General features: G+C 33.2%; 1 protein-coding gene across 1 annotated transcript; it reads right to left on the reverse strand.

The window, feature by feature from the left end:
- Positions 1 to 3893: 3893 nt before the first annotated feature.
- Positions 3894 to 13873, reverse strand: LOC139512164 (uncharacterized). The gene is made up of 2 exons (XM_071299568.1): positions 13825 to 13873; positions 3894 to 7647 (listed from the first exon to the last, which is right to left on the reverse strand). Exon 2 carries the CDS (start codon positions 7634 to 7636, stop codon positions 5687 to 5689), a length of 1950 nt encoding a protein of 649 aa, XP_071155669.1. The 5' UTR covers positions 7637 to 7647; positions 13825 to 13873; the 3' UTR covers positions 3894 to 5686.
- Between the last annotated feature and the right edge of the window lie 652 nt (positions 13874 to 14525).

The raw sequence follows: 14525 nt of genomic DNA on the forward strand, positions 1-14525 counted from the left end.
TTTAACGTTTTGTTTTCATTTTTTTATCGTTTGCATGACGATCGTATATTGCCTTCTATGAATGATTTCAGTTCTAAGTATTGGTACGGTGCATACACCAATGTTGCTTTCGAAAAACCAGTACATTGTAAAATGCTGAATTTCAAGTAAAGCATTCACCTACAGAACGCTGAAAACTAAATATTTGAAAGTGAAGTATATATAAGAACCGAATCAATTAAAGAGGTGTTTCGCCAAAATGAAGTTAATCTGATGTACAGTGGTTGTCGTCTGTTGATGTAGTTCATACGTGTTTCTCGTTTCTCGTTTTGATATAGATAAGACCGTTGGTTTTCCTGTTTGAATGGTTTAAACTATTTTTGGGGCCTTTATAGCTTGCTGTACGTTGTGAGCCAACGCTCCGTGTTGAAGGCCTTACTTTAACTTATAATGGTTTACTCATATAAATTGTTATTTGGATGTCGAGTGTCTCATTGGCACTCATACTACATCTTCCTATATCTATTAAACATATCACAATTATGGATTCGGTAATTTCCGCTAAAAAACGAAGTTTACCGAATGATCTCATCATACATCAATCTCATCATACAACAAAAAACGTATAATGTTGTGAGCACTTCATATAATGTTGTGAGCACTTAATATAATGTTGTGAGCACTTAATATAATGTTGTGAGCACTGCATATAATGAGCACTGCATATAATGATGTGAGCACTGCATATAATGTTGTGAGCACTTAATATAATGTTGTGAGCACTTTATATAATGTTGTGAGCACTGCATATAATGGTGTGAGCACTGCATATAATGGTGTGAGCACTGAATATAATGCTGATCATTAATATAAGGCAGTCATGGCGGTCCATACAAATGTACGATAGCAGATTTTATATGTCGTGTTTTGATCCATAAAACGAAAATAATCTGGGGAAATATATACCTTTTATGTGTGGCTTAAAAAGCTTCAAAGAGTACATTAAGTCTTTTTCTTCTCTAAAATTTGTCAGACTTGTTCGTCTAAAGAGAAAGTTTGTTTTTTTTGAAAGAGAGGGTGTAAAATACAATCTTTTCCCGAGCGGAGCAAAATTTTTGGACCTTTTTTTGGCTAAAAAACATAAAATGATTCCTTTCTGTTAAATTCAATTATTTTTAGTGGTTCTGGCCTTATACCACAACTATTCTTCCCCTTTGCCACAATATATTTGGTAAAAGTCAAATTTAAATTAAAAATTTGCACCGCTTCAAACATGAAATAAATGAAACTGCTGATAGACCATTATTATTCTAATAAAAAGTGCTTCTATGAAAATCCATCAGTGCTTTTCCTTTTGAGAGCACTATTAACATGCCAATGGTAGCATTTGAATCTCGTATAAATGACTAAGGCTCGTTTGAGTGGTGGTCTGAGGGGCCCTGATCCCGAAATCCCGGGCTTAAAAACATGAAATCCCGAGGTGCGAAATTCATATCCCGACATCCCGAAATTAAAAAAAAATATTCCCGCATCCCGTAAAGATCAATCCCGAAATCCCGAGCTTAAAAACACCCGATCCCGACGTCCCGAATAAGTCCTGTCTCCCTCTTTCCTACTTTCATTTTGGCCAAACACATACATTCACTTTCAACAATACATTTTTATGCCCCAATTATGGGAATTATGTTTTCTAGTCTGTTCGTTCGTTCGTTCGTTCGTCTGTCTGTCCCGCTTCAGGTTAAAGTTTTTGTCGAGGTAGTTTTTGATGAAGTTGAAGTCCAACCAACTCGAAACTTAGTAATAATGTTTCCTATGATATAATCTTCCCAATTTTAATGCCAAATTATAGATTTTACCCCCATTTCACGGTCTATTTAACATAGTAAATGACAGTGCCGATGTGGCATCCGTATACTATGGACACATTCTTGTTTCCACATGTTTTACTTATTTCAATATATATATGCAACTGGTATGACCCCTTAGATAGTAAATATTTCAGAAAAAAATTATACAGAATAGAGAGTCTCTGTATATTATAGTAGTATAATCGTAGTTTACAGGTGGATAAACGCGAAAACATAATTGTCTCTAAGGAGGTATAATAGTTGTGGTTCTTCCGACCTAAAAACCATCAGATATTGAGAACGCTCTGATTGGCTTATTTATTTTTCATTTCGTGTAATCTATCATACGATTGGTTGTTCTTGTGCATGTTTAAAACCGGAAGTCTTATCTATGACTAAAAGTCAGTCTGATAACGGAAACAATATCCGGACACCTATTTTGTCGTTTTTCTCCCAAAATAACTCAATCTAAATAATCATAAGAACGGATGACAAATGCGACTATGCGTGTTACCTAAAGAACACTGGTATAGGGTCCATTGGGAAGGTCAGAAGCTTCTAATTTTCAACAATTTAGCATCAACATTTTAATGGACAAAGCTAGCATAAACAGCATTTTACCCCTAATTTGTTGCCATGTCAGCCATGTTGATGGGCGGTTCATCATACATATTTCTTGAACTGTATACCCAAATGATTATTGTGGCCAAGGTTTGATAAATGTGTCTCACTAAACTCAGTAGTTTCAGAGAAGTATTTTATATAAAGACGATTGACACATGATGCAAAGTGACACGTAAAGATCAGTAAAGCTCAATTTGGCCCGGTGAGCTAAAAACAGATTTTTGCCATGACTTGTATTCAAGTCTACAATGTTGAAGAGTGTCCATTGGGGGAGATGCACATAGATCTAAGTGAGCAACATAAACTTTTTACAGTTTCTAGTTCGTTTTATGCATTAAATCAAACTTGACCTAACTAGCTTTCAATGTATCAATATCAATTTGTCTCACCAACGGCACGAAAAATATTGATGGTACTTTAGCCTTCATTTATGTAGCTTGTTCTGTAGTTCTGTAATAGTTTAATACACAATTCTCCAAGATTAGGGGGATTGAGGGCTTACAAATATTCAACCCGCCATATTCAGTATGTGCTTGCCCAAGTCAGGAACCTGCAATTCAGTGGTTTTCATTCATTAGATATAAATCAGGCAGTTGGTATTTGCTAAATATTATAAGTTTCACATTTTCCTGTTGGGTCTTTAAATCTATAGAAGCTCATTGTTAACAATAAAGATTCCATAAAACCATTTTATTTAGACTCTTTTCATAGCTAATAAAGTTGAGAATGTAAATGGGGGATATGTGAAAGACACAACATCCTGACCAAAGAGCAGATAACAGCCGAAAGGCCACCAATGTTGTCTGATTGGCAATCATACTCTTTATTTTATTTTTGCAAGATCAATTATTTTCTTTCATCATATCAAACTACTAAAATGACTGTACCTTTATTCATGCTCATTCAGTTTACTGTCAGAATAAACATGATAAAGATCAACTTAAATCTTTCAGATGGTTTTAGAATCTAGAAAGTGCAAATCTGGTTACTTAACAATCATACAATTCAACAACAGACAAGAAGACATAAACATCCAAACATTTTTTTTCTGGGGAAATTAACCAAATGAGTAACAGTCTTGTCAGATATTTCCTTAGCATCCTGATAAACAGGGAAATTTCACATACCATCTTGATTCTAAAAATTTAAGAATAACATCCATAACCCAATCTATGAGAAAATTATTTCAGTTTAGCATCACATTATTATGATCCTAAAAGACCCTGTGAAGAACACTACTTAAATAATTATTATTATAAAAGCTAGTTTTTGAGAAAACCATAATTGTCAATTACAAATTTTGTTTTTGTTTTAACTGTCTGTTGCCCACCATACCATCTGCTTGCTAAAAATTGATGATGACTGTAACCCAGATTTACAATTCATGCACCCAAACTGCCAATTTTGTTATTTCAAAGACTTGGGTATATTAACAACAATAACTAATAACTCTCTCTTATTTTCAAACCACCATTAATTGATTATTCAATTAATCAAAAACAAATATTAATCTTGCAACAACATAACAATTTGGGATAAAAAAAAAATCAAACCTAATGTAGTATTACATGTACATTCTTTACAATAGATTATATTAAAAACAGTAAAATAATAGATAATTGAGGATGCAAAAGCTTTTTAATTTGCATTCTCATTTTGTAAGTCTATCCTTCAACAAATTTTGTAAAGGCATAATCTCCAAAAGTATGGCCTCTGGCTAATGGGTAGAACAACCTTGAAGTTTCATGTAACATACATTGAAATACTTTATTGTTGTAATTGTTCTTAACAAAAAATTTAAACTAAAAGTTGAAGGTTAAGACAGTTGTTGAGCATATTACATACAGTTTTATGTATGTAAATATTTAACAAATCAATTGCAACCTTGGGAATTTTTAAGAAGCATTTTTTCCTGCTAGAATTTCAATGTCAACTGATAGCTTGCACAGGCACTTCAATGTCTCAGCCAAAAAATTCCTATATACCTTATTTTTTTTTCTGAGCCAAATGCCTGTGATAATTTGGTATAATATGCTCCCCAAGTGTCAAAAGTCAAATGGATTTTTGTGAATACCCCAATAAAAACTAAATTTTGAAGAAAAATAATTGCGATACATATTTATGTGCTCTACTCCAATAAAAATTTAATTAAAGGTATGATACCTAGTCCAAATTGATCTTTTGAAAAATTAAAAAAAAAAATTATGGTACACAAGGTAAAATTCAGACCTCCATGATATAGGCAAGAGTACTGAAAGTGGCATAAAAAATAACAATAAATCAATCCATAAAACCAACTTTGATTCACAGTGAACATTATGACAAAAAATGATTTACACATAACACACTGACCCTTGTGTGAAATCTTACAAAAAAGTAGTAATAACATAGATTTTCAAGATTTTGGTCAAGAATTTCAAAATTTGAGAATCATTATTTTTACAGGTTTGCACTGCAAATTGATAATATATATGCACTATGCTATTCCAAATTAATTACCCGTGTCAAATTTGCAGTAAATTTTTTTTTTAATTTTTAGAAAAATGCTTTGGCTTACAGGATTTCAAGAAAAAAGTGATTTCCTGCATCAAAAAACTTAACTGTCTGCCTACATACATAAACAAATCATGAAGTCAGCTAGGTTTATAAAACTTTTAAATATTTACTTGGAATACAAGCTGGAAAACAAGCTGGGCCCTACCCCACATCAATATATTTTTAATGTGTTTTTATTATTTAGAGTAAAAATTCAGCACATCCAAGTTGCAATAACAAATATCTAACAATCCCCAATAATATTTCTCAACCTTAACCTAATATTATATGAGGCCACAATTAAAAATATTTTGGTTTGCCCAAACCCTACCCAAAGGTTGAGACAGTGGGTAGGTAGGTAGGCATTTTCTTTCTTTTTTTTCAAAAAGAGAAATTGAAGTATCGGGTGTTTATTAGTCTTCATGTCTATCTGATTAAAAAAAAACTTCTTCAAATCAGGACAATAAAAGAATTTGAGTAGGCAGCTTTTTTCTGGGTAGGTACGTGTTTGGGCAAACAAACCTATTATTTTTTATGGCCTGATTATGGGTGTCTGTTCATCAAGGAGACAACATAAACTTAAGTAAGGGAAATGCAGCAATAATCAACTACATTTTTGTATAAAAAACAGACAAATAGAAACAAAGCATATATAACAATTCACTATCATACTTTAAAAAAGTTATACCAAGGTATTTAGCTTAATATGCACTTTTTTCAGGTGGAACAAGTTCATATTTATGAGTTGATCCACCTTCATTAATTAGATGGTTAAATAACTGGTTTGTTGTTCTCTTTCTACTTAATGTTAAATGTCGATCATCTCCCTTTCCACGACTTTGTGATTTCAATCCAAGTCTCTGGCTTACTGTATGTATATATGCACGTTCTTCCTTAGTATAGTCTGATGTAAATGAAAGATCTTCCTGCGTTTCAGATTTTGCATAATCTTCCACAACTTTTCTTACTTTATTTCTGAAGTCTTTCATTCCATCACCAGAGTTAAGTCCAAGACCTTCACGTTTGATAATTTGCTGCAATGAAACTGCAACTGGTTCCTCTCTTCCGATATTTCCCTCTGCTCCAACACCACCACCACTCCAACCCATTTTACGAAGTAATTTGCTTCCAATATTGTTATCAGATATTGTCTCCATTTGTTTCTGAATTTCTCCCATAACTGAATCTCTTGAAATACTATCATCACTTTGGCAATCAATACTTTGCTTAATTTTAATTGTCCAGCATATTTTTCTAAGTTCCTCGATAGCTTTGAGTGCTGCAAGGGCTTTTACAAGGACTTTACCTACTTCAGAAGCTTCTGCAATTGTCTCCCCTTCAATGTCTACCGTGCAGTGCATGTTGACACCATTTGCTTCTAATTCGTAATGGAATTCCAATAATGCCTTATTGATGTCACAACTCTGTCTCAAAATTGAATATGGATTACTTGTATTATCAATACTGACATTTTCGAAAATAATAAATTTTGTTATATCCCCATTCAAAGAATTTGCTATTTGTCTGTTACCTTTACTAACAGCTTTAAAGTTTGATTCATACATCTCTGTATTATAAGATGAGTCATCATAATTGGAAGAGTCATATGAAAATGATTGTGATGCCTCATAAGAATCAGGTTGTGTACTATGACTTACAAAGCTACATGGCAAAGAGTATGCACTTTTTTGTTTGTCTAAATGATCATTGGTAGCTGTTTGTTTTGTCGTACATTCACTGTTAAATGATTGACTTTGGACAGTATTTTTATTTGCTTTTACCAGGACTGGCCTGTCAGAAATAGACTGATCAACATAAATATCTGTATTTTCCAATTTTTCAACAGCTAAATCAAATGCTGTATGTTTAGCTGCTTTTTTATTTGTTGCTTTGCCTTCTGAAATATCTACCAAGTCTATCGTCAGGCTGCACACAAATGTATGTGCATACTGAGAACCTACAACATCTCTAAATTTAGTATCAAGAGACATTTTGGTTTTATCTACAGCCATTTGCAGAATCTCAATACTGTTTTTAGCACTTCCAAACTTTTTCTTCAGATCTGATATAGCATGAACTAATGTTCTGAATCTTATATCTACATCTGTTATGCCAGTCATACTGTATTTAGGTGTCCCATATCCTAGTCCTGTTCCTTTAGCTCTTTGAGCAGGAAAATGATTCATACCAGATACTAATGAATGATCTGATTTCTGTTCTTCATGCATTGCAACATCTGTACTTTTAAATTCTGAACTTGATTTTACAAAGTTCATACCAAACATAGGTACAATCTTTTTGGCAGGTGATGGTCCTGATATTGAACTATTATCTTGACTTCCATTGTCACTTGATTTTACAAATTTAACAGTTTCAATGCCTTTTATTCGACTAGGTAGATTTGTTATATCTGAAATGTCATCTTCTCCCAGGTCTTTTGCCAACTCATTCAGTTGTTTCATCACCATTGTGGGGTACTTGCATCCCATCTGCCTGACATTCACATAACAGAGAGATAAACATATCAAACGATCCTCATCAAATTTGTTTATATGTTCGACAAGGAATTTTTTCCTAATTTTCCACTCAGTATTACTTTCAAAAGGAGATCTAAACCTCTCAACATCAGTTTCCTTAGAGCTAGAATACATTTTTCATGTACCTGAAAAAAACCAAGGTAATAGAATTTATAATCTTTTCAAAACACACAGACATACAATTGTGTAGCTTCTGTTAAAACAGTCATGACAGATGCCTATTTTTAATATATAAAGTAGACAAAAAACAATAATGAAAGTAATTTTCTCTCTTTCAATTCTTTTAAATTGTTTATAACTTGGTGTTTTGAGTGTTCCTAATGAAGATCATGAAGATGAATTAAGAAAAGTGAAAGCAACCAAATTTATTTCCTTTACCAGAACTATATTGATACTGTTGCTTGCTATTTATATATAGATTATTGTAGGTACCAGAGATTATCAACAGCTCAGTAAAGTCAGTGCTTTACCCTTCATGATTCAATGCTTATATCTAATTTAGTCTACACAAGGTGTTGACTGCTGTACCCCTATTTTTACAATTTTACCTATCATGTCTGTTTCGTTCATGCATCGTTGTCAATACATGTATAATGGAATTTGATGTGACTGTCATACAAAAGAGAGGTTTAGCGCTATAAAACCAGGTGCAATCCACCATTTTGCACATAAGAAAATGCCTGTACCAAGTCAGGAATATGACAGTAACTGTTGTTGTCCATTCGTTTAATGTGTTTTATCTTTTGATTTTGCCATTTGATTAGAGATTTTCCTTTTCAATTTTTCCCCAGAGTTCAGTATTTTTTAATTTTTACTTTTTGCTTTCAATTTTCTGTCCATAAATTAGGGTCAATAAGCAAGAAACTTGTGTTACAACTTAATTTTGGAAGTCTGATTTATGTCAAGTTGTAATATATATCATAAAATGGTGTTTACCTGGGCACAATTTTTTCAAAATGTAATCTTTCATTTGCACCACAGGGTGTTTCATTTGCACCAAAAAAGAAAACTCTACAGGTAACATATATACTGTAAAATCAGAAATTATTGTGTGCATTTATAATTGCTATTTTGTCATTTTAGACTAAAATGCAATTTAAATTTTTGCGATATTGAGAAAAATCCTCTTTAATTCATATAAAATATTTCAAAAAGTGAGTTTAAATTAATGTGATTATCCTGTTGCATTTTTCGCAATAATTAAAACCTTTGTAAAACACGGCAATAATTAAAACATGGCAATAATTCTGAATTTACAGTATCACAAATAAGATTTGTATGCCCCACCTACGATATTAAGAGGGGCATTATGTTTTCTGGTCTGTGCATCTGTTCGTCTGTTCATCCATCCGTTGGTTTGTCCGTCTGTCCTGCTTCAGGTTAAAGTTTTTAGTCAAGGTAAAATGTAGTTTTGGATGAATTTGAAGTCCGAACAACTTAGAACTTAGTACACATGTTCCCTATGATATGATCTTTCTTATCCTAATGCCACTGATCAAAGCAAATGATAGTGTGAATGGGGCATCCGTGTACTATTCCCCATGGATAATCTAACACAAAACTGAGTCATTTTGGTTGAAAATCATACAGTGTTCACATTTTTGATGTGTCAAAATGAACATAGTCAATTCGGGGACAAACAGCAAATATTAGTCTGTAATTTATGATGACCACACCTATAGGTTATCTATTATGATCTGAAAATGGAAACAAGTAGGCATGTTTATGTGTACAAACAAACTTGCTAAGCCAAAATAACAACAGCTATGGACAACAACAAAAATATCAAAACTTTTAACGAACACGACCATGGTCTACTTATAATTCCTTTCATAATGCTTTTATGTTGAATGATTTCTTATGAATATATGCCTTATTATGCAAACAAAAACTGTCTTATTAATACCTGGATAATCTTAATGGTAAACTTCATTTTTGATATTACTGGCATGGTATACGCTTCAGTGATTCCCTATATGAGCAACCGAATTTTTTCCAAAAAAGGGGGGGGGGGGGGGGCGAGCCTCCTGCCCCCCCCCCCCACCACTAATCCGCCTCTGACTAGCTATATATAGGCCAGGATAAGGTACCGGTACTTGATGTTTTTCAACTAACAAATGTACAGATTTCAATAAAATATGATAAATAAAAAAAAAAATACACCTGTATTAACCTGGTAATATTGGCACCCATGAAATATGGTTTGTGGTATAAATGAAAGATTTCTTTAGAGCAAAAGCAAAGCACCGGTTTATCCTCAACAGTTGAGTTTGACTGCTCCTCTCACAGGCACTAGTTTCTATCCATGGGAAGGTTAACTATCCATATATTATAAATGGTTGCAGTCAATGGGGGGGGGGGGGGGGGGGGGGGGGTTCCCAACCCAGAGCAAAAGGGTGGTCTAACTATATGCTTCCATTCAAATGCATTGATCGTCCAAACAAAGGGGGTTTCCAACCTCTGAAACCCCCCCCCCCCCCACCTGGATCTGCCAATGTATTTATATGGATACAGGGGCAGGGCTCGACATTAACGCTTGTCCGATTGTCCGGGACAAGTGCACACAGGTATCGGGCAAGTAGATTCACCATACTACTTGTCCGATGGGACAAGTGAAAATTCAAGGTCAGATAAAAATAGATCAAATTCAAGACTTCTACATTCCCAAAAATATGAATGATTGTTTTATTGATCATACTTAATGAAATAATAATTCATTGATTGAACCAGAGACATATAAAACTTGTATAATATGTCTCTGATTTGGAGTGTTGAACATGCTGGCAGCCATTGACCAGGGGGATATAAGTAAGGGGAAAGAAACCAATGTTAATGTATCTTCTTAGTATAAGCTTCCTTGAATTAGGAGCACCTCCATATGGAGTTTTACCTAAACTTTAAAATATTAAATTAAAGTATGTTTCATTTGATTTTGCTTTTATGCATAACAATACATTAAAAGAGGTTTTATTTGATAAGATCTATGACATGTGATATAAAAATTTAAGATGAAAAAAAAAATATCTAAAAAGGCAGATTTTTTAGTGAAATGTGTATGTACTTCATGATCATATATCAATGTATAAACAAATCAAAATAAATTGTAAAAGCTTGTTTTGACATCATCAATTAATTAAAAGGTTTACTCATATACATGTTCAAGGTGGCCAGGTGTATTTACATCCTTGGTTTAACCCATACCACTACTAAAGAATGAATAGGTCCATAGGGGAACGTAGTGGTTTGGGAAGAAATGATGATTGACAAATGATAGTGACATTGAGTCAGAGAACACAGTCTTGCAAAAAAACTTTCATTCTGAAATAATGAAATGTATTTTGATGTGGTATTCATATAACATTACAAAATGCACCTTTTATTAGGTACAATCAAAATGTTAGATTTTCAATTATGAATTCGGACAAGCGAGTTAAGAGTTCGGACAAGCTGATTTTCTTGCCACTTGTCCGAAGGGACAAGTTAGAAAAAATGTTAATGTAGAGGCCTGAGGGGTGTGGAAATGTTGTGAGCACTTGTCCCTGGGCAAGTAAAACTGTAAAGTTTACTTGTCCGGAAAAAAAGTTACTTGCCCTGATGGTCCCAATACATATTGTAGTATTTTATTGTTAGCTTATATATGATTCTTAGCACTGTTTTGCATCTTAAACAAATCAGTGAAATCAATTGGTTTATATGTGTAAAAAATTTAGGAATGTTGGAAATGGGTTTATATCATCTATGGGACAGAAACTCAAAAGCAAACCAACTAAATGAAATAACATGTAAAGGACAAGTTTGCAGCATTGTTTTTTTAATAAAAATTGTAGCCAGTAGGTACACTACATATACCAAATTTAGAGGACAGTGAGTGAAGAAATGGAAACTAAATTAAATAATAGATTAACTAATTATTTCTATCAACTGATCGGAACTAAACACATTTATTTCTAAAAAAACAGTTGTTGGCATGACACGGGTTATGTTCTTCTCATATATTTTATGATAGTATGATACTAAACCCCTAACGGGAGGGATTGTACCTGATATTCATATGATGAAGACATAATCTTTCAATCAGTTTAATTGAGGTCTGGAGCTGGCATGTCAGTTAACTGCTAGTAGTCTGTTGTTATTTATGTATTATTGTCATTTTATTTATTTTCTTTTGTTACATCTTTTGACATCAGACTCGGACTTCTCTTGAACTGAATTTTAATGTGCGTATTGTTATTCTTTTACTTTTCTACATTGGCTAGAGGTATAGGGGGAGGGTTGAGATCTCATAAACATGTTTAACCCCGCCGCAATTTTGCGCCTGTCCCAAGTCAGGAGCCTCTGGCCTTTGTTAGTCTTGTATGATTTTAAATTTTAGTTTCTTGTGTATAATTCAGAGTTTAGTATGACGTCCATTATCACTGTACTATTATGCATATTTTAGGGGCCAGCTGAAGGACACCTACGGGTGCGGGAATTCTCGCTACATTGAAGACCCATTGGTTGCCTTCGGCTGTTGTTTGCTCTATGGTCGGGTGGTTGTCGCTTTGACATATTCACCATTTCCTTTCTCAATTTTACACTTGTTTTTTTTTTCTTGGTAGTTGAACACTTCTATTTACCACTTAGACAACACATAAGGTTGCCTTTGATCTATAAATAAGACAAAAAGAAAACTTATTATCTGAATTTCTTTCCAAGGGCCTTAGGGGTAATCTGATATTCACGATGTCTGATATTCTCGCTTCCGTATTTTTTTTTATATACACCTTGACCATCTCCGTTTGCGTTTCATGCTTTCGACTTGACTCGTCATTCTTTTTGTCTTGCTTGCCTGATGTTTTATTTTAAAAGTATTCATCAATCTGAATCTCGATTCAAAATGTTAAGAAATGACACTTCCATTGAATAGTGGATAAAACATAATCGACTCAAATTTGAAACTGGGAGATATTCCAAATTAGAAGTTCATCAAAGAATTTGTGTTAAATGCAATTTAAATAAAGTGGAAGATGAACTTCATTTTCTTATAGAATGTCCTGTATACTCTAAGGATAGAGACCTGTTATTTGATCTGATATTTAAAGAATGTAAAAAATTTTACTCCTTAGATATGGTCAATAAATTTATTTGGTTATTAAACTGTGAGTCTATTAATATTTTGAAACAACTTAGCTATTTCTTATCAAAACACCTGCCTGGAGTAAACATTTATTCTATAACACTGGGATACACTGTTAGCAATATTTATAATGTCTAACTTTAGCATACTGTTTTGTTGTTCTGCTTTATTGTATTTGTAAATTATAACTTTATATTGTCATATATGTATATGTACTATGCCCCTTGATGGTACCTCTTATGGAAATAAAAGATATTCTATTCTATTCTATTCATAATCGACGATCCCGGGTCAATGGACAAAACCAATGCAACAATGTGCAATATTACGCGACTCGGGTTTGCATACTTATTTTTACTCATTTTGGTAATCGATCTATTTCCGGAGTTATGTAATATTTATTGTCATGAACATTAATGTTTATACTTAAATATGTTTTTACTCTCGGATTATTGGTTTCTTTTACATAAAGTAAACATCTTTATACGTTTTGAAATTAATCCTATGTTATTGCTGAATTTGAACTTTGTCTTGTATAATATGAGGTAGGCATAACCTGTGAATTAGGACGAAGTCTGTATGTATTATTTTTTCAATTCAATCACGTTGATAAAAGAAACCGAAATACCGTACGTAACGTTCCCGATTTTGATTCTGTTGTTAGGGAATTAGCTGTGACGTTCTTTAAGTTATGACGTCATATTCGATGTAAACAAAAGAAACGCTTTCATCAGGTAACGTTTTTTCATATCAAACAATTATTAAAATTGAAGTTGTATTGAGATCCAATCTTATATTTTACTAGACTGATAAATATAATTTTTTTCAAAGTCTCATGCAAACAAGACAGATACCTGCGCAAAATTATTTTTTTTTTTTCTTTTTTTTTTTTTTATTGATTTTTCTACCGTAATTGGGGACTTCGTCCCCATATTATTTCTCTTGTCCACGGGCAACCAAGACAAAAATAATTACTTGACCGGGTGATAAAATGTACGAGTCGGGCGAGTCGGGCATAGCATTTCCACACCCCTGAGATAGTCGACCTTCCCATGAATCATGATCTCCCATGGGTAAAAACAAGTGCCTGTGGCTTTGGTATCTTTCGCTCCCTTTCTGTATTTCACCATTTGGCGGCATGACAATGCACACATTAAGATCAATATAATTCAAACAATAAACCTACTCCAAAAGGTAAAATCTTCGTTATCTCTTTCTAAAGGTGTGTATAAATATTACACAGGCCTATAATTTTTGTGTATTTTCTCTTTCGTTCTCTCAACCGGAAGTGAGGGTCCCACTAATTAGCGACTAGAAGCGTCAAGAAGCGACAAGGAGAATAATTTTAGCGACAAGAAGCTATTTCGGGACAACAAAACATTTAATTTTTTTTTTTTTTATTACATATAAAAAAAATATGCATTTAGTCTTTTTTAATACACGGACAGAAATAAATTGAGGGATAATTTTTATTATTATATTGATCTGAGACTACTATGTGTTATAGCAGTCTCAGTATTGATAGATGAAAAAATTAAACATTTGTAATCCTTGAGCAAATGAAATGCACACGCTATAAAATGAAAATAAAAACAAAGATTTTTCACCTTTCCTTTAAAGGGTTTATTTAAACAAAAACATGAAATATTATTTCCTTTCCAACTGAACAATTCATTTTCCTGATAGGACCAACGTTAGCTGTGGCTGCACCCTAAAATTAATACACAATGTAGAACCTTAAATGAGATTAACGAGGCGTGTGTCCCTTGTTTTATTGCTACAATAACATCCAAATCACACCTTCAACTTTGTGCACGTGTCAGACTATAATACAATTACACGCGCCAGAATATACAATCATTGTAAATAGACTAGTGAACACCTGTT

This window comes from Mytilus edulis, chromosome 2 (assembly GCF_963676685.1).
Source record: "Mytilus edulis chromosome 2, xbMytEdul2.2, whole genome shotgun sequence".
NCBI classification, from domain to species: domain Eukaryota; kingdom Metazoa; phylum Mollusca; class Bivalvia; order Mytilida; family Mytilidae; genus Mytilus; species Mytilus edulis.